The sequence below is a fragment of the Dipodomys ordii genome, unplaced genomic scaffold (genome assembly GCF_000151885.1).
Source record: "Dipodomys ordii isolate 6190 unplaced genomic scaffold, Dord_2.0 Scaffold4, whole genome shotgun sequence".
Classification (NCBI taxonomy): domain Eukaryota; kingdom Metazoa; phylum Chordata; class Mammalia; order Rodentia; family Heteromyidae; genus Dipodomys; species Dipodomys ordii.
This window is the reverse complement of record NW_012267220.1, coordinates 19,581,062-19,599,040: the sequence shown is the minus strand read 5'-3', so window position 1 is coordinate 19,599,040 and position 17,979 is coordinate 19,581,062. Positions and strand designations below refer to the sequence as shown.

Below are 17,979 nucleotides of genomic sequence, written 5' to 3'. Positions count from 1 at the left end.
CACTGTCCCTCAGCTCTTCAGCTGAAGGCTAGCGCTCTACCACTTGAGTGTCAGCCCCATTTCTGGCTTTTTCTGCTTTTGTGGTGCTGAGGAATCGAACCCAGGGCCTCATTCATGCAAGGCAAGCGCTCTACCACTGAGCCACCTTCCCAGCCCTTGCCTGAGATTTTCATACTGCCAGAGGAATGTGTGTGTGTGTGTGTGTGTGTGCACCTGATTCTGTTAAACACCCACTTATTGAGTCCGTCTCCTGTGATCTCTTTGTTGATTCCTTTTCCTGAGTCTTCTCTTTTTTTTTCCCTGAGAAAAGGTTTCCATAGATCAGGCTGGCCAGGATCTTTCAATCCTTTGGCCTGTACCTCCTTAGTACTGTTGTCACAGGCTTGTGCCACCATGCCCAGCTAAATCCCTAGTTTTGACTTTGGATCTTTGTCCTTAACTTTGCCTTTCTATTCTACTCTTTTTGAGTATACTCATCCCTGTGGATTTCTATTCACAGGTCAATAACGCCCTCAAGTAACATTCGAGTGCTGTTTTATTCCTTTGTGCAGGACCTAAATTTCCATCTGCTCAATATTTCCATCTGCTCATAAGACATATATGTGACATGTTTGATCACAAATTCAAAATGGCCCTTTCTGACACAGAAATATTGAGGCATCATTCCTGATACATTGCTTTCTTAGATCTAGGCTGTTGTAAATCTACTCTCCTTTTTCAGCTTTTCTTGGGATCCACTGAAACACCAGATCTTCTTGCTCCTCATGACAGTAATGTCAGCAGCATCTCGGGCTCTCCTTTTACTTCCTGACTTTCCACTCTGGTTCCTTCTGCTCATGCCTCAACTTTGGGGGTCCCATCACTTCTGACCTCCCAAACCAAGGCATGATCCTGAATGTTGGTGACCATGAGCCTTCTCATTTCTCTCAACAATAAGATTGTGTGATTTTCCCAAAGCCATACTTCTGCTTCATTCTGTAATTGAGTGGTGAAAAGCCCTAAGTCATTACTCAGTTCTCTCTACCCACTACCCACTGTGAAGAACACCAGGTCTCCTGCAGCCCTGGCGTGTTTGTGGTCTCTACAGCACCCATGCGCCACTCGCTGTCCGCTAGTCTCCTTGCTGTCCCTCGTTCCCCTATCTGAGCAAATCCAGCTTGTCTCACCTGCTCAGAGCCGCCTTTGCTTTCGTCAACCTACAGCCAGGAGTTTAAGAATTCTGCCATTCTTAGACTTTTTGATATATATTCATTTTTAACTCCTTCTCTGGATAGCAATCTCCTTGTAGTCCACAGTGTTTTGTGTGGTTGGCTAACTCTCACCAACGCTGGGTGTGTGTTGTTTGTCACTGCTGTGGTCGTATTCACAATAACTTAATCTGTAATTATGTATAATTAGAAATAATTAGGAGGAGACATTGAAGCAGGCCTTGCTTGAAATACTTTATATGCATCTCATTACCTCATGGGTACATATTCAGTTCACGCCTACGTCACTAGGGAACCTTCTCTCAGCTGGTCACTAGCTGTGGGTCTCAGGGACGTCGTTTCTGCTGAGACTCAAGTCCTCCTCTGCTATATCAGTTGCCCTTTTGTTAAGTAACAGATTCTTGAAAAGAGAGGAAAAAAAAATTAGGCTCATTGTTTTGTAGCTTCCAATTTAGCCCGATTGCTTTGGGCTTAGGGAGCACATGAGAGAGCAAAGTCCTTCTCTTCATGGCCAGGAAGCAGGAGAAGAGGAAGAGGAAGAGGGTATCACTCTCCCCTAGGAGAATATGCCTCAGTGACCAGAAGATCTCCCAATAGGCCCCACACTCTCTTAAAACATTCTATGACCTTCCAAGAGTACCACAGGCTGTGGAACAAGCCTTTAGCACATGGGCCTTTGGTTAAGACTTCAGATCTAAACTATAACAGCTGCAAATGGAGTGCTAGAAACCTGCCTTTCAGGGTTCTTTCCAACACTGTGGTTCGATTCATTCTGAAGTCACACCTCTTAGGGAATCCTACCTGTATGTTTTGCACAGATTGGTCACTCAGGGAATGTAAGACAGACACGGCACAATCCCTCTCATTATCACCAGCCATTCAGTGTAAAAACAGGAAGCCAGGGTATCTGAGGGATAGAGAACAAGGGAGCCAGTTACTTCATCAGAAGAAAAGTGGGAAGATTCCTGAGAGTCTATTGTAATTAGAAGCTTCCTGAGGGAGGAGAGATTTCCGTTCCGTTTTAAAGGAGGCAGTATTGATGGTGTGGGAGCTTCGACACTAGGAACATGTCTGGTGGGCACAACAAGCTGTTCACAACGAGAACAGGCTGGGTTTAGGACAGACCAACCAGAAAATTTTGTATGTGCTATTTTTAAAGTGGTGACAGCACAATTCGTGCTGTAAGATAAAACGGAGAAATCTCAACTACTTCAGCGGGTCTCAGAGGAGAGAAATATTTAGATATTTGAGATGAAGCCTCGCATCAGTCATGTTTTCTGCAACCTTATGGGTAAGGACTCCTAAATCAATGGGAAAGATCCGTTCCAAGGTTATTGCTAGATTCCTGTCACAAAATAATGTAATTACCATTAATATTGACTATGGTTAATGTTTATATAAAAAAACACTTCTCTCTTCATTAAACAAACTTGAAATGGTTTGCAAACATATTTACCAGGCAATAAGAGCCCAGAAAAAATAAAGAGAAAATTAAAGTAGAAATAGAATAAGACCAGAGGAAAACTGCAAGGACCCAACGACACTAAATAAACTCTGGACTTGGTCTAGAGTTGGGGTGCCGTTGTTCTTCAGAGTGCTATAGATTAAGTGACAGCTAAGACCCCTCACTGTTTAGGACAAGGGATAAAGGTCTTTACCAGAAGCAATCCTTGTCTTAGTGCATTTTATTCCTAGTTGTTTATTTTTTTGTCTTTTGTCAGTAGTGGGGCTTGGACTCAGGGCCTGGACACCCCCCTGGCTCTTTCGCTCTAGACTAGTGCTCTACCACTTTTAGCCATCTGGTTTTTGAGAGGTTAATTGGAGATTAGCATCTCACAGGGACTTTTCTGCCCAGGCTGGCTTTGAACTGTAATCCTCAGATCTCAGCTTTCTGAGTAATAGCTAGGATTACAGGCATGGGCTCACCAGCACCTGGCTTCGTTTTTTAAAATATATGTTTATTTAAATAGTTGTACAACGCAGTAAGGTTTCATTTTTAATATGATAGCATAGCATCTTGAATACTCATGCTTACATTCGGAGACATCTTTATTGATGAAAAGGATATTGGATAATTCTGTAGGCTCTTCTTCATGCCATTTGCTTTTTAAAGAACTTTAAAAAAAAAAAAAACCCAAGGCTGAAAGCCAAATACCAGCCTAAGGCTTGTTGGCTGAGCTGCTGAGACCTTTTTGCTAAATGCACCCTTGATCTTACTTAAGGAAACCCCCAGTTCTAAGGTCAAAAGGAATTTCCTTTCCTTGGAAAACATAATTGCATTTATGATTTCCTTTTAGGAAAGGATATCCTATCTGCCTTTCCCCCACAGCCCGTTTTCTCCGAACACATTGATTGCTTGTGCCATTTTGAGGGAGGGAACATCAAGGATGTTTATAACTGAGAACAATGGATCAGAGAGTGATGCTGGCAGGCTCCTGATTGGCCTGAGTTTCTGCATTTTTTGTATTTACAGCATGAAGCAGCATGAGCGTTACGGCCAACTGACCCTGGCCAACACTACCTCCGCTGACACAGGTGAATTCAGCTGCTGGGGACAACTATGCAATGGCTACATCTGCAGGAGGGATGAGGCCAAAACAGGATCTACCTACATCTTCTTTACAGGTAATGCATTTGGTACATTAGAGGAACTCTTCAGACTTCTGGACTTGGCCCATACCTGGGGTCCCATTGGATACTGAATAGAAAAAATGACAGCAAGTCTTCACTGTTTAGGCTCTGGACTAGTGATTTAGGTCAGTTGTTTCATGTAAATCTTTACTACAACCCTTCCGGTGAAGTATGAATATCATTTTTCTTTTCAGATGGGGGAAGCTGAGGTCCCAGAGCAAATAGGTGGTGGTACAAGAATTTGAACTCTGAACTCTGATTCAAGGGTTTGGACCTGCATAGTTCAAAATGGTGGCCTTTCCTTCCCCCCACACCCCCGCCAAAAAAAAAAAAAAAACCAGTGGCTCATGTTCATAAGTCCCAGCTACTCAGGAGAATGAGATCAGAGAAATGAAGTTCAAAGCCTGGGCCGAAAAATCTGAGTCTCCAGAAATAGCAAAAAGCTGGACTGGAGCAGTGGCTCAAGTAGTAGAGTGCCAGCTGTGAGCAAGCAAGCTGAGCAAGATCATGACAACAACAAATAACATTTGATCCAACAACAAATGACATTTTTATTTTACTTTTGGTTTTGTACCAGGTATCAAAACATAAAATAAAAACCATCTTGGTCACACTACATTTGGTATGCTCAGTGGCAGCATGCAGCACTAAGTGTTGACTATGTTTACTGCAGTGCACAGATACAGCTTCCACCATCATAGAGAGCTCTGGATACATAGAGTTTTCATTACTGCTTTCTCAGAACTTATCAACTCCTTTATAGTAACTCCACAGTCACAGGCAGCTTTTAAGACTCCTCTGAGCTGAAGATTGGAAGGCAAAATTCCCGAAGACTGACCTTTGTGTCTCCAGTCCCCAGGCCTGAGTAGAGAGCCTAAGACATTCAGGTCCAGTGCTGGTGTTTGCAAGGTGGAGCTAGCACTTGGAGAGACAGTGTTGCACAGTGCCCCCTCCCCTCCCACCCCTCCACCAGCCTCCTTCCTCAGCGGAATTCCTTAGGCTCTGAATGTAGGGGATAAAGTTCTCTAACAAGTGTCCCAGCTCAGGGACAACTTTCAAATTCCATGTCCTCCCATCGCTCTTATCCAAGACATTTCAGATAAAGCAAGAATCCTTTGGTTTTTTTTTTTTTCCATGAGATTTGTTTCTATCCTGAATCCATCTTCTCTGAATACCTGGAGTGACATGGGCCTGTTATCCAAATGATCTCCAGCTATGGCCATTAATGAGGGCATTAGCAACATCTCACGTACTTATCCCTTGGTACCCAAATAGCTCTGTGCTATTATTCAGGAAGCACAAGTATCTTATTTCACTTCCACAGAATTCCCAGGAAAGAGCAAGAGCTACTTTATTCTCTTTTAAAAATAATGCTGATGCAGCAACTGGGAAAGGCAAGGTAATTCTTCCAGCATTCCCTGACTTACAGTCAGGAGTCAGATCATGTTTTATCTGCCCAACAGTCCAGTTTTATTCCTACCTCAGTCCTACCTACAACAAGGTTATTGACAGACACTAGTTAGCGTTAAGTAGGACTGTCAGGAGCAACCAATTAAGATGAAGGATAATAATAATTATAAAATTGAGAGTCAGAAAAGAAGGTAACCTAAAATGTTGCATCTTTTCATTCTGCACCACATGAAGCAAAGAGTACAGTTGGATTTTCAGTCGATTTTGGAAGTTCTGTTCTCAAGCGTGGGTGGTTTTGAGAAAACAAGATGGGCTGTTAGAGAAGCTGAGGTTCCTACTGCAGACCATATGCTTCTGAGCCACCCGTGTGGAGACGCATCTGCTGTTCATTATGCTTGTGTTTTTACTACAATTTGATTGAAAACACCGAGAGGCTCTTTTAGGGGCTGACTGTTGTTAATGTGTGCAACGTTTGCTTGAGTAACTGTCACCTTTCTTCTTTCATCTGGGAGGGTCACAGAGCAGTTTTTCTTCTTCCTATTTTACTCTTCTCCTTTTCCTTCCATACTGCTTAGTTATCCTCAAGGGATCGGGCACATGTAACCACACCCAGACAGATCAAGGACGAGAATATTATTACCAGCAGAAGAGCTGGTTATAATAATGATTGCTTAGGCAATCATTTTCCTAAGTAAGGAGAGCACATTGAATGAGTACTTTACTAAATACTGAATTTGCCCTAATTGAGATTTTAGTTTATAGACTATTAAATTTAATATAAAATCCCACGTGTTCCAGCTCCCTATATGTTACATGAGTAGTTACATGCACAGGACATATGTAGCCTATAACTTTTTTAAATGAACCAACATTCCTTTCTTTCTTTTTTATTTGCTGGTTGTGGGCCTGAACTCTGGGCTTGGGCGCTGTCCCTCAGCTCTTCAAGTCAAGGCTAGCGCTCTACCACTTATGCCACAGCGCCACCTCTGGCTTTTTCTGCTTATGTGGTGCTGAGGAAACGAACCCAGGGCCTCATGCATGCAAGAGGCATGCAAGGCAAGCCTCTACCACTGAGCCACCTTCCCAGCCCCCAACATTTATTTTTGTGGATGGAAACTACTGAAATCAGGTTATTCAAAGCTTGCGTTATAAGAAGACACCTTTTTTTTGTTTTCAAATTCATAGCATTTACTAATTTTTTGTCTTTGCTTATTGGCTCATATTACTCTACAAACTTAAAAATATTCTCTATAATCTTACAATTAAAGTTTAAAAAGCCTTAAATTAACTAGGTGCCAGTAGCTCATGCCTCTAATCCTAGCTACTCAATCCCAGGCTTGAGACCTAGAAGTTCAAACTTCAATGCCAGCCCAGGCAGAAAAGTGTGAGACTCCATCTCCAGTTAACCACCAAAATGCTAGACTGGAGGCACGGCTCAAGTAGTAGAATGCTACCTGTGATTAAAAAAAAAAAAAGACAAAAAGCTGAGCATGACCGCAAGTCCCTGAGTTCAAGTACAATATCACTGGTGCCTGTGCACGTGCACACACACACACACACACACACACACACTTCTTAAATGTCAGTGCCCAAACAACATGTCTTCAATATTTTTGGCTCCAAATGTTTCTCTTGACAAATGAGGATGTTGAAGCACAGAGAAATGAAAACATGGATGTTAGGTACATTAGGAAGATGCCCCTTACCTGGGCCTGAAAGTCAGTTTATATAGTAGTGTAAATCACCTCATCTGCTTGCTATCCTTGTAACGATAGAGACCCTCTGAAGCCATATTGTTCTCTTCCCTGTACTAGGAGCCAAGAAGATGATTCCCCAAATAATAATGAACTTGGACTTAGAGCCAAAGAACTCTTGGCCCATGAGGACACTTGATAGTGTTTCCTGTGCCCAGCCCAAAACACCATACAGTGTTGACACACAAGGCTAGCCGAGGAGAAAGCCAACAACAATTCTGTTTTAGGAACATGGCAATGAACACACAGGCACAGGAAATAATTTAACAAGTGTTATGATTAGCCCCAAAGCTTTCACTCAGTGATTAGTATAATATTCCTTCACAGAATGATCCAGAAAACAAAGCATTTCAATGTGTTTTACGAAATGAAACAAACACACCTGCACAATGCATGCAAGAAACCAAGCAGAACGCCCAACCCAGAATCCTTTCACCATCCTGGTGACACGCTGAGCTACCCATTTCTTCCTCCCTTTCTGTAAGATACAAATGCAGTGTGCATTTCAGAGGGGAGAGGAAGCATATGAGGTTGGCTGAAGGTCCTCAGCCAGGTGGTGGCCTAGCGGAGGCCAGACCTGAGGCCAGCTGGTTCTTCCTTTCTTGCTGCTCCATTCTCTTCCTCCAGCCTGGGCAGGCACTAGGTCTCCTGGGCTGGGAGTGAGGACGGGGTGACGATGCCAGCCCTGCCACTGTGCTACACTTTACAGAACAACTCCGATGTGTTGAAAAATGCAGTTATTAGCCAGCCAATGGTGGCTTATGCCTCTAATCTTAACTACTCAGTAGGCTGAGAGCTGAGAATTGGGGTTCAAAACTAGTCCAGTCAGGAAAGTGTAACATTTGGAGAAAAGTGACCTTCGTGTGTTTGTTCAGGCAGAGGGGAGTTTATTAGGAGAAACGGAACCTGCCAGCCCCCCATGCGGTGGAGATGTGAAGAGAGTGTAGAAGAGAAAGGAGAGAGAGATTGAACTGTGCAGAGGGAAGGAAGGGAAAGGAATGGAACTAAGGATGGAGACTGATTATATGGGGAGAGGGCAGGAGGGAGGGGTTGCCACAGCAGATATAGAAGTGATCTCAGAGCCTGGGAACCTCTTACTGCACCAGTTACCTGGGGCTACAGATACTGAGTGGGGACTTCTAGCGTGGGCCACATGTGTGCACCAAGGGAAAGCAAAGGGGAAGGGGCCAGCAGACCTAGTATAAAGTCCATGAGACTCTTTTTTTTGGGGGGGGGGTCCGGTCATGGGGCCTGAACTCTGGGCCTGGGCGCCGTCCCTCAGCTCTTCAGCTCAAGGCTAGCACTCTAGCACTTGAGCCACAGCGCCACTTCTGGCTTTTTTCTTATGTGGTGCTGAGGAATCGAACCCAGGGCCTCGAGCATGCAAGGCAAGTGCTCTACCACTGAGCCACCTTCCCAGCCCCGTCCATGAGACTCTTATCTCCAGTTAACCACCAGAAAACCATACATATATATATATATACATACATATATACATACATATATATGTATACACACATACACAGTTATTTGTGGTAGCCTACAGGACTTTGTCTCTACATAGAAACTGCAGGGTGTAGGGCTGGGAAGGTGGCTCAGTGGTAGAGTGCTTGCCTTGCATGCATGAGACCCTGGGTTCAATTCCTTAGAGCCTCATAAGCAGAAAAAGCTGGAAGTAGCACTGTGGCTCAAAGTCGTAGAGCACTAGCCTTAAGCTGAAGAGCTGAGGGACAGCATCCAGGCCCAGAGTTCAGGCCCCACAACTGACAAAAAGAAAGAAAGAAAGAAAGAAAGAAAGAAAGAAAGAAAGAAAGAAAGAAAGAAAGAAAGAAAGAAACTGCAGATTGATTCAAGATTTCAAAAATGTTGGGTATTTTGTTTTTGTTGTTTAGGCTCAAGGCCTTGCATTTGTCAGGCAGAAGCTCTACCACTTGAGCCAGGTCACCGGCCCTAAAACTATTCTTAAGGAAGTCAGCTCTTTCCCTACTTCTTTATAAGTCATGGGTCTGATACCAGCTGCATTAACACCTTTTTTATTTCCTAAGGAGATGGGAACATGTACTTCTGTCACTATAATTAAATACTTGAGGTGACCACCTTATAAATAGAAACGGTTGATTTTTGGCTTACCATTTTGAAGATTCTGGTCCATGATCAATTGGCTCCATTTCTTGGGTCTATGGTAAGCCATCACAAGAACCTGTGTGTAGGAAAGCTGCTCACCTCCTGGCTCAGAAGCAAAGGCAAAAAGAAAGGCCAGGCTTCCACAATCTCCTTCAAGCATGTCTCCAATGACCTAAAGACCTCCCACTTGTTTTCCAAAGCTACCCTGAGGACCAAGCCTTTACGATACGGACTGGGCGACGGCCAACATCCAGACTAAACCAGGAAATCATTCCTTTAAAACAAAATGAGAACCATGAAAAAGCCCAGCTCTTCCCACTTCTATGAACCCACTCTCTTGAGTATACAGTCAATGCCCACACATCTCTGTGCCTGACTGTAAGAATCTTTTAAGTCTTGCTTAAGCACATTTTTCCAGAATAAATAAGCCTGCATATTTCCTTTTGCAGAGAAAGGAGAACTCTTCGTGCCTTCTCCCAGTTATTTCGATGTTGTCTACCTGAACCCCGACAGACAGGCTGTGGTTCCTTGTCGAGTGACTGTGCTGTCAGCCAAAGTCACACTCCACAGGGAGTTCCCTGCCAAGGAAATCCCGACCAATGGAACAGACATTACTTATGATCTGAAGAGAGGCTTTGTGTATCTGCAGCCTCATTCTGACCACCAGGGGGTGGTCTACTGCAAGGCGGAAGCCGGGGGCAAATCTCAGATCTCTGTCAAGTATCAGCTGCTGTATGTAGAAGGTAAGACTGCTCCTCCCAGGGCCCAGGTCTCAGTCTCTTCTGGTTAATTAGTTTTGGGAAAGAGAGGCACAGAATGCTGGTCTTATAAGTCCCTCTACTGCACTTCTAGAATGTTCTGCTTCCTGCACACTGACCTGATGGAGAATTCACATGAACTCCCTTCCAGATCTTTTCATTGTAACGTCTCTTGGGCTTGATCAGCAAGCCTTTTATGACCCCAGCTTTTCCTAGAACATCTTCTCAGCAACTTGTCATTCAGAATCAGTCTCCTAAGAGCACAGTGCATACCGCCCCCACCTCCACCAGGGTTGATGTTCTTCTTGGTGCTTTTCCCAATTCCCAGCCCTCATTCTTTCACCTCCGGTGGCCCTGCATGTGGCTCCGCCGGCTTTCTCCTCTCCAGTTGGCACTCACAGCCATTCATCAAAGGTGCTGGCACTGGGTTTGCCGTCTTTCCCACCATTGTACTTTCAGGATGACTTGTCTCCACTTGGAACCCACTGGCCTGTCACTACCCACCACACCACTCCCACCCTTAGTCCCAACTTTTAACACATCAACCCTCTTAACAGGTCTGACATCCGCATGAGTTCCACCTCCAGCTTTGACCACAGGCTTGAACTTCCCTCCTGATCCTCACCTCCACCCTCGGCTTGTTCTCAAATCTCTCCTTCCCTCCCCACCCACATGCATTCCACTCCATGGTTGTCTAATGCCCTGAACTTTTTGCCCTCTACTTTTCTCCCACCTGTCCAGAAGAGCACTGTCTTAGATAAAGTGATGGCTTTTGGCTATGCCCAGACGGGGGACACTGAGGGTTGCTGTGAAAATACTGTGGGTGGCTGGCTGACATCCCCAGAACCCCTAAACCCCCTGGTCTCCAGTCCCTCCTGTCTTGTTTTTTGGTGTGCTTTCTTCCCCCCACCCCCAACCCCGTCTTGTCCACTTTCCAAATATAGACTGCAAGCTGGGACTCCTCTAGTTGGTACCTGCCTCATTTCCTTCTGGGTTACCTTGTTGTCTCTTGACAGAACAGAAACATGATCCAATTCCTGTTAAAAAACTAGAACTGGGTTTGAATGTGACCATTTAACTGAGGACTTTCAAGTTGTGCATTCATCTAGGAAAGACTAGGAGGAAATCCCTCCCCCACCCCCAGCAACTTGCATTATTCATTCTACTGTGTTGAAACTCCTTTCCTAAGACGTTTAAGATGCACTAGTGACAGCTCAATTTCAAGTCCACGGGCACTTGGGGTTAGTAAGAAAGCCTCATGTTGATTTTTAAGAAGGCTCAGCTAATATTTGAATCTCACATTTGCTCCAAAGCCTTCTCTCACTCTCCCCATCAGCCAGCTTGCTCTGTGGCTAGCAGCTTGGAGTGGGGGAAGTCTAGCTCTCCTCCCTCATCTTTACCTGATCAGCTCCCAGACAGACAGACAGGAGAGAGGCTGGAGCCCAGATATGGTTGTCCCCATGTGATGGAGATGGCAAACCTGAGCAGTCCCCAGGGCACAGAGGCCCCTCTTGGGTGCAGCTCATTCACCCCCTGGCCCTCCACTGCAGACCACGCTGCTTGTGGGCACTGTGAGCCCATGCAGTGTGTCCACAGATGGGCTACAGCACTGCAGTTCAGGGAACTTCGTCGGCTAATTAGTACCTTTCCCCCTTTCCTTCCCTTCGTGTCTTTTAAGTCCATCTCTGAGATTTTAGTGTTGACATGCTTCCTCCAGGAAGCCATTCTTGAACGATTCCAAACTTTCTGAACACTCTGGGCTTTTCACAAAATTAAAGTTTGAAGTGAACCATTCCATTAGTTGGTTCCATGGCTGAACCTTCCATTTCAGTGCAGTCTCTTGGGGCAAAGTCTCCACTGGTCACCTTGTGAAGGCTGCCACCAACACCACTTGTTCAGTGAGCTGACGGTATAAATAAATGGGATCCTGAAATGCTCCGAAGGCATTGGTGCCTGTCCCGCAGACATCCTTCTCACCTGTATACTAGAACTTTCCTTCCCGAGGATCCATGCCCACACGTTGGTCTGTCCACCTCTATCTTCAGACACCTCCATCCACCATGCCTTCATGGTGTTGTACTCCCTTCCCCTTCTTGCCTTTTGGTTCCCTTCCTATGACCCCAAGCCTATTAGCTCCTTCCTTGATCACAAGCAGAGATGGCTCACCATGGAGTTCCGGATGACCATCAAGGTGGCAGAGGAGGGGGGGGGGGTCTCAAAGATGAGGGTTGACTGGTGTCAGCTGGTGCTGGGTGTGAAGTAAGAGATGTCTGTCTAAAGGAAAGAATGCCAGTGTGTGTGTGTGTGTGTGTATGTCTTTCATCTGATAGATCGCACTGTCTCCTGCTTCCTTCCAGTTCCCAGTGGCCCTCCATCGACAACCATCTTGGCCTCCTCAAACAAAGTGAAGGGCGGGGACGACATCAGTGTGCTGTGCACTGTCCTTGGGGAGCCTGATGTGGAAGTAGAATTCAGGTGGATCTTTCCAGGGCAGAAGGTAAGCCTTACTTAGTTTTAATTTAAGAAATTAGTGGGACTGTGGTAGGAGCAGGGCATGCTTATTTCATTCTGATGTGTCAGTATATTTACAAATGGAGATTTAAAAAAAAAAAAAGGATAAGGAAAACAAAAAAATGGAATGGTTCCCCTAGGCAATTCATCCTATGCCCTGTTCCTACCCAGTTTTCCTTTGCCACTCCTAAGCTCAGACAGTGGACAATGGAGAGACATCTCCCTCAGCCAACCTCAAACCTTCATTCAGTCCCACCCTTTGGGTCTACCAGAAGCAAAGCTCCTCTCCTCTGGGATTCTCATGTTTTCTAGCCAAGCTGTATTCTGTGCTGCACAGTTTTGAACAGATACTCACCAAATGGCATATAGAAAAACCCTAAGCCCTGTCAAAAAGGTGCCTCGAGGTCAGAGATCTTAAAAATAGGCCTCCCATAAAAGCAACACTGCATATTTAGCCTTTGTGCATGTTCTGCTCACTGAAACAAACAACTCTGATACCAACATGGAATAATCCTTTCGTTGCCAGAAGAGATTTGTCATCCCAAGACAAGCGGTTAGGACAGGTGGGAAATAACTACCCCCTAGGGAATAGTGATTTTCCAGCATTCTGCTACTCGGTGTTTGCTGCACTTGGCTAATGAGTATCTTCTGAGTGCAACAATATCAACAGATTAAAGTCAGAAAACACTGTGCTCACATCACCAAAGTTGACTGAACTATGTCAGAAGTGACCATATCTCTTTCTTGAAAGGGAGGTCATATAGTCTAAGGCATTATCTTATTCTTCGTTGCTCCAAGTTCCCTTTCTTTGGAGTCCTGAGGCACAACACTTCTCTAAACTAGCAGGAACTCATATTTACTTACATAGTAAGTCCTGTGGGCTTCTAACTTTGAGTTTGTGAAGAACCAATAAGGGATGAACAATGAGAAAAGTAAAAATTGGAACAGTGAGGCATTTTGCTGTTGTTAATAGCAATTCCACTTACAGCCAAAAGAAACTGCTTTAAGTAGAAACTTACTAAAGAGAAGAAAGAAATCACCAAATTGCATCTTGAAATTCCAAGACACTGCTTGGGGAAAAATAATGCAGCTGTAGGGTGTAAAAGCTCCCAGAGCCTATGAGTGCCACCTACCAAGTAGTCTTTCATGAGCATGTACTTTGCATTTTGAAAGGGACACACAGTAGGATTGTGTGCATGAGAGATGTTCCGGATTGCTTGTCCCTCTTTGCTTCAGTCTGTCTGGGTGTTGTTAAACAGGATGAAAGACCTGTGACGATTCAGGACACTTGGAGGCTGGTCCACAGAGGGCTTGGACATACCACAAGACTCTCTCAGAGTATCATAACCATTGAAGACTTTGAGACCATCGATGCAGGATATTATATTTGCACTGCTCAGAATCTCCGAGGACAGACTACGGTCGCTACCACTGTTGACTTTTCCTGACTTGAAGGAAAGGGAAGTAGAGTGAACAGATGGAAAGCTCATCGGTGCACACAATCTGCTTTGGGGTTCTTTGATTTGTGCTTTTCTAGAGGCCAATATCAAGTGCCCACACTGGCCTGTGAGCCAGACAGACATCTGACTGAGAGGAAGTCAGTCTATTAATAGAAGCATTAACTTTTCTAACAGAAAGCATGTTTTCTGATTGCTTAGCTACGATTCATGTGTTTTTAGTTTTTATACTAAGAAAGCACATATGTCGAAAACTTTATATAATCACTTCTATTTTCTATTAAATGTGCAAGTTTTTGTAAAAAAAAAAAGAGGGGGGGCTATGTGTTTTTTAAGTCTAGAAGGACTTTTTGGCAGTAATAGTTGGGTCAATACTTAGTATTGATGCTAACTTGTGAAGAGTACACATAGCCACACGTAGCTGGAGATTGTCTACTGTGTAGACACTGATTTTTCACAAAACAGACGCAGATGAAGGAAGCTACAACTATTTTACCTAGACCCACCTTCAAAAATATTTCGACCATAGCCATCCCATTTCTCTTATACAGAAATTAAAACCAGCCAAAGTCTTTTTTCATTAAACCCATGATGCTTTGTGTGGTTGCACTGGAAATTCCTGTGAAATGGCTTAGGAAACCATCTTCCATTTGCAGAGCCCAGCAGTTAATGCTTTGAAGAGTAAAGTATGTCAGAGGTTGCAATTCTTAGGAAGATTCCAGCATTATTTATTTGATCGAAGTAAAATACACTTTCCATCACTATAAACTGAATACAACTACAGCTCACACATCTGTACTTCTGTGATGTGCCAACATTTTCAATCTACATAAAACATTTGGTTTGGGAAAAACAAAGCTATTTTGTTCCTATTGTCTCCTGTTGTCTTCCATCCTCTGAAGACATTTTATACTAATTACTATCAGATTTCCCAGATACCTAAACAGTATGGAAGACAGCAGGAAATCGCATGAAACTTACCATGCTCAGGGATGAGTGGCAAACCCAACTTTGGCTAATGTCACAGAGAACAATTTGGAAGCATGGGTAGAGCTGTTCTGGGAGGCAGCAATGAACTAAGCTCTCACTTCTTGAAAGCAAACATGGAAGGGTTATGTATGCAAGAAACTACAGGCGGTTAAAGACTTCAAACACAACTACAAATTAAAAACATGCATCATGAAATATCAATTTGTTATTTAGTGTACATGGATATGACAACTCAAATACCCACCTCCAGTTCCTGAATCTGTTCTTTCTCTAGGGGTTATGTGCACAGCCATCGAGCTCAGAAAAAAAAACACTTGACATCACAATGTGAACACATGCAGTGCAGAGAAGCCACAACTGTCCTTCCACCTTTCCCAAAGTCTTACAACGGGGGGAGGTAACAAGAAGTTTTGAAAAGTCAAATGCAACCCAAAGGAGAATTGTATAAAACTACTTCTCAGCTGCCCATTTTACTTTATCCCAACTTACCATTGTCTCCCCAGACCATTCTATCAAATACTGCATCACTGGCCTAATCTAAGGGCTTTTGTTCATTAGCATGTACAGAATCCTATCCAGCCAATGACTTTCCTCCTTATTTTCCCTAAGATTTTTTTTCTCCAGAATTAGTAGAGTCAATCCCAGGCCTTAATTTATTTTGGAATTTGGGTTCAGCACCTTGAAGAGAAGTTGCGTCTGGAAAAGCATATTCCTTTTATCTTTGTCCCAGAGAAAAGTAGATAGGAGGTAGAAGGTTTGTGTTTGTGGCTGTGGAAATCAGAGAAAGGAAAGGAATCAATGAGGCAGATGGGAGAGGAGATGAAGGCTTAACTTTGCAAGAATAGTTTAGATCAAGGTAAAAATAAGGCAGAACAATTATTGGTCCTGCCATTGGTATTTTTTTTCTTTATACAGTTTTTTTTAATCTTTAGAAAAATTAGGGTTCTACATTTGCTCGTAGCCTGAGAAAATGGATCCTAGTATAGTATTACACTCACATGAAAAAAGAATTTACCTAGTTTCAACGGACAGAACTGAACACTGAAAAATTGCTAACAATTACTCCAAAGGGAGAAATGGACAGACATTGAAGAGTCAAAAAACTTTTTCTTTCACACCTTCTACTCACCATATCCAGGCTGAGCAGAGTTGGTAGTAAATATAATTCAAGCAACTATTGCTTTTTCTTTTATGGCTTTTGTTGAAATGTGTACATTATGACTTGATTAGCATGTACCCATGGAGATTCAGCTTTGACTTTTAATACACAGCAAAGAAGACTGCATCAGACATGTGACACTCTTTTACATCCATTTCATTCATACCCTGCCCCCCCACAATCAGAAATAAAAATCACAGGAAGGTGTCTGTGGTGAAGAACATTACAAAGGTTATAATTCTTTATCTTAATAGGCCCCTGAGAGTTTTTCCCCTTATGCTTAGGTGAAAAAGGCAACGAACAAGATTCTCTCATTCCTAAGTGCTCTGTGCAACAACGTCCACATCGATTCCAAAATCTGTTGGGCAGGGGGCGGGGGGGGGGAAGGGGATGACTGTTGGACCACGTCAAAAGTCACCCCTCCCCCCCCAGAGTTCCCATCTCAAAAGTAGCCCATAAGATGGTGGCTTTCCAGTTGTCCTGCAGAAATTCCAGGAGAGCTGACGTAGCTCTGACTCCCATAGTCGTTATGAGGGTCAGTCCTGCAGACCTGCATCCGGATGCTTTTGCAGTCTCAGCTTGCAGAAAGCGTCATCTGGGTGAGACGCTGGGGCTGGGGAAGGAGCCAGAATTCCTGGGTGACTGAAAGGGAATCGCTGAGGACGTGGGGGATCTCTTGGGACTACACAGGTCCCCGTTGTGCAGCTTCCACAGCAGCTCCTCGTTCTCCATGGAAAGGCGCTTGTTGACTTTCGACTCCTTCTCCAGGGATTCCTGCAGCACGGCCTGCTCTGTAGAAAGCTGCCTGAAAGATGAAAGACAGAGAAAACATGTGGATCGAGGTTGAAAAATATAACTCAAGCAGAGGACAAGTGGCTCATGCCCATAAGCCTAGCTACTCAGGAGGCTGAGATCTGAGGCTCATGGTGCACAGCCAGCTCAGGCAGAAGAGTCCCATGAGGGTCCTATCTCCAATTAACCACCAAAAAGCTAGAAGTAGAGCTGTGGTTCCAGGGGAAAAAGCTAAAGGCTAGTGCCTAGGCAGAGTTCCAGCCCCAGAACTGGCACGTACACACACACAAACTAAAAACAGTAACTAAAAAAAAATCTTACCAATTTATATTGGAAGTCCACAAACCTAGCTTTATGGAAGAAACAGCCCTATAAAGGTTTACAAGTTTTAATCTGGCTAAGAAATTTGTATACTCCTTCTAAAAACCAAAAGATCCTAACTCTACTTTTGGGACAATTGCATAGGGAACCATGTCACTTAGACCCATGCTCTCTGTATTATATAATCCCTACAAATTTGGGGCAGTTTTCTATTTAGTTTTGTGTTGCTTTCTCCAAAAGCAGTCTCAGAGTCAGCCACCCAGGGGATTGGCGAGAAAGCTGCTTTGGCAGAAGCATAAACTGCCTTATTTCCTAGCTGGAAATAGGGTCTCTTTGCCCACTTGAATTGCACTCTCAGGAGGTACATGGCGGAGTGTGATAAAGTAATGCTACATGTTCGAGGATGAGAGGAAATAGGAAAAATACCTTGAAATGGCCATGTGCTTGTCCATGCGGGCTTTTAATTCCTCATTCTCCTGCTGGAATCGCTTCAGTTTGTCAACCAGTGCTGTGTTGTTGTCCACCTTGACATGAACAATTTGTACAGTGATAAGAAACAAGACTCCCTCATTTCTTAATGCTCATTCCAGACACAAGCACACTTTAAAGGGATTTAATTAGGAAAACTTAATAGCACACTGAAATATTTATAAACTGGCATCTAGAACGGCAAAATGGAAATTTCTTTTTCTTTTTTTTTTGGGTCCAGTCATAGGGCCTGAACTCTGGGCCTGTGCGCTGTCCCTCAGCTCTTCAGCTAAAACTAGCGCTCTACCACTTGAGCCACAGCGCCACTTTCAGCTTTTTTCTTTTTGCTTATGTGGTGCTGAGGAATGGAACCCAGGGCCTCATGCATGCAAGGCA

The 17,979-nt window shown here is 44.0% G+C and overlaps 2 protein-coding genes across 6 annotated transcripts in view; one reads left to right on the top strand and one right to left on the bottom strand.

The window, feature by feature from the left end:
* Positions 1 to 14,088, top strand: part of Pdgfrl (platelet-derived growth factor receptor-like) — a 40,822-nt gene extending 26,734 nt beyond the window's left edge. Inside the window, exons 3-6 of the mRNA XM_013023994.1 lie at positions 3,682 to 3,833; positions 9,577 to 9,870; positions 12,243 to 12,382; positions 13,656 to 14,088. Of these exons, the coding sequence (XP_012879448.1) occupies positions 3,682 to 3,833; positions 9,577 to 9,870; positions 12,243 to 12,382; positions 13,656 to 13,844 (775 nt within the window). The 3' untranslated portion in view covers positions 13,845 to 14,088. The remainder of the gene's footprint in view (positions 1 to 3,681; positions 3,834 to 9,576; positions 9,871 to 12,242; positions 12,383 to 13,655) is intronic.
* Positions 14,089 to 14,557: 469 nt separating this feature from the next.
* The window catches only part of Mtus1 (microtubule associated tumor suppressor 1), a 110,079-nt gene continuing 106,657 nt past the window's right edge, over positions 14,558 to 17,979 (bottom strand). For 4 of the 5 annotated variants that reach the window (XM_013025546.1, XM_013025560.1, XM_013025569.1 and 1 more), the window contains 2 exons: positions 17,542 to 17,639; positions 14,558 to 16,807 (listed from right to left, as the gene is read on the bottom strand). In XM_013025546.1, coding sequence (XP_012881000.1) covers positions 16,594 to 16,807; positions 17,542 to 17,639 — 312 coding nt within the window. In that variant the 3' untranslated portion in view covers positions 14,558 to 16,593. The remainder of the gene's footprint in view (positions 16,808 to 17,541; positions 17,640 to 17,979) is intronic. The other variant, XR_001175412.1, reaches the window with a different exon arrangement.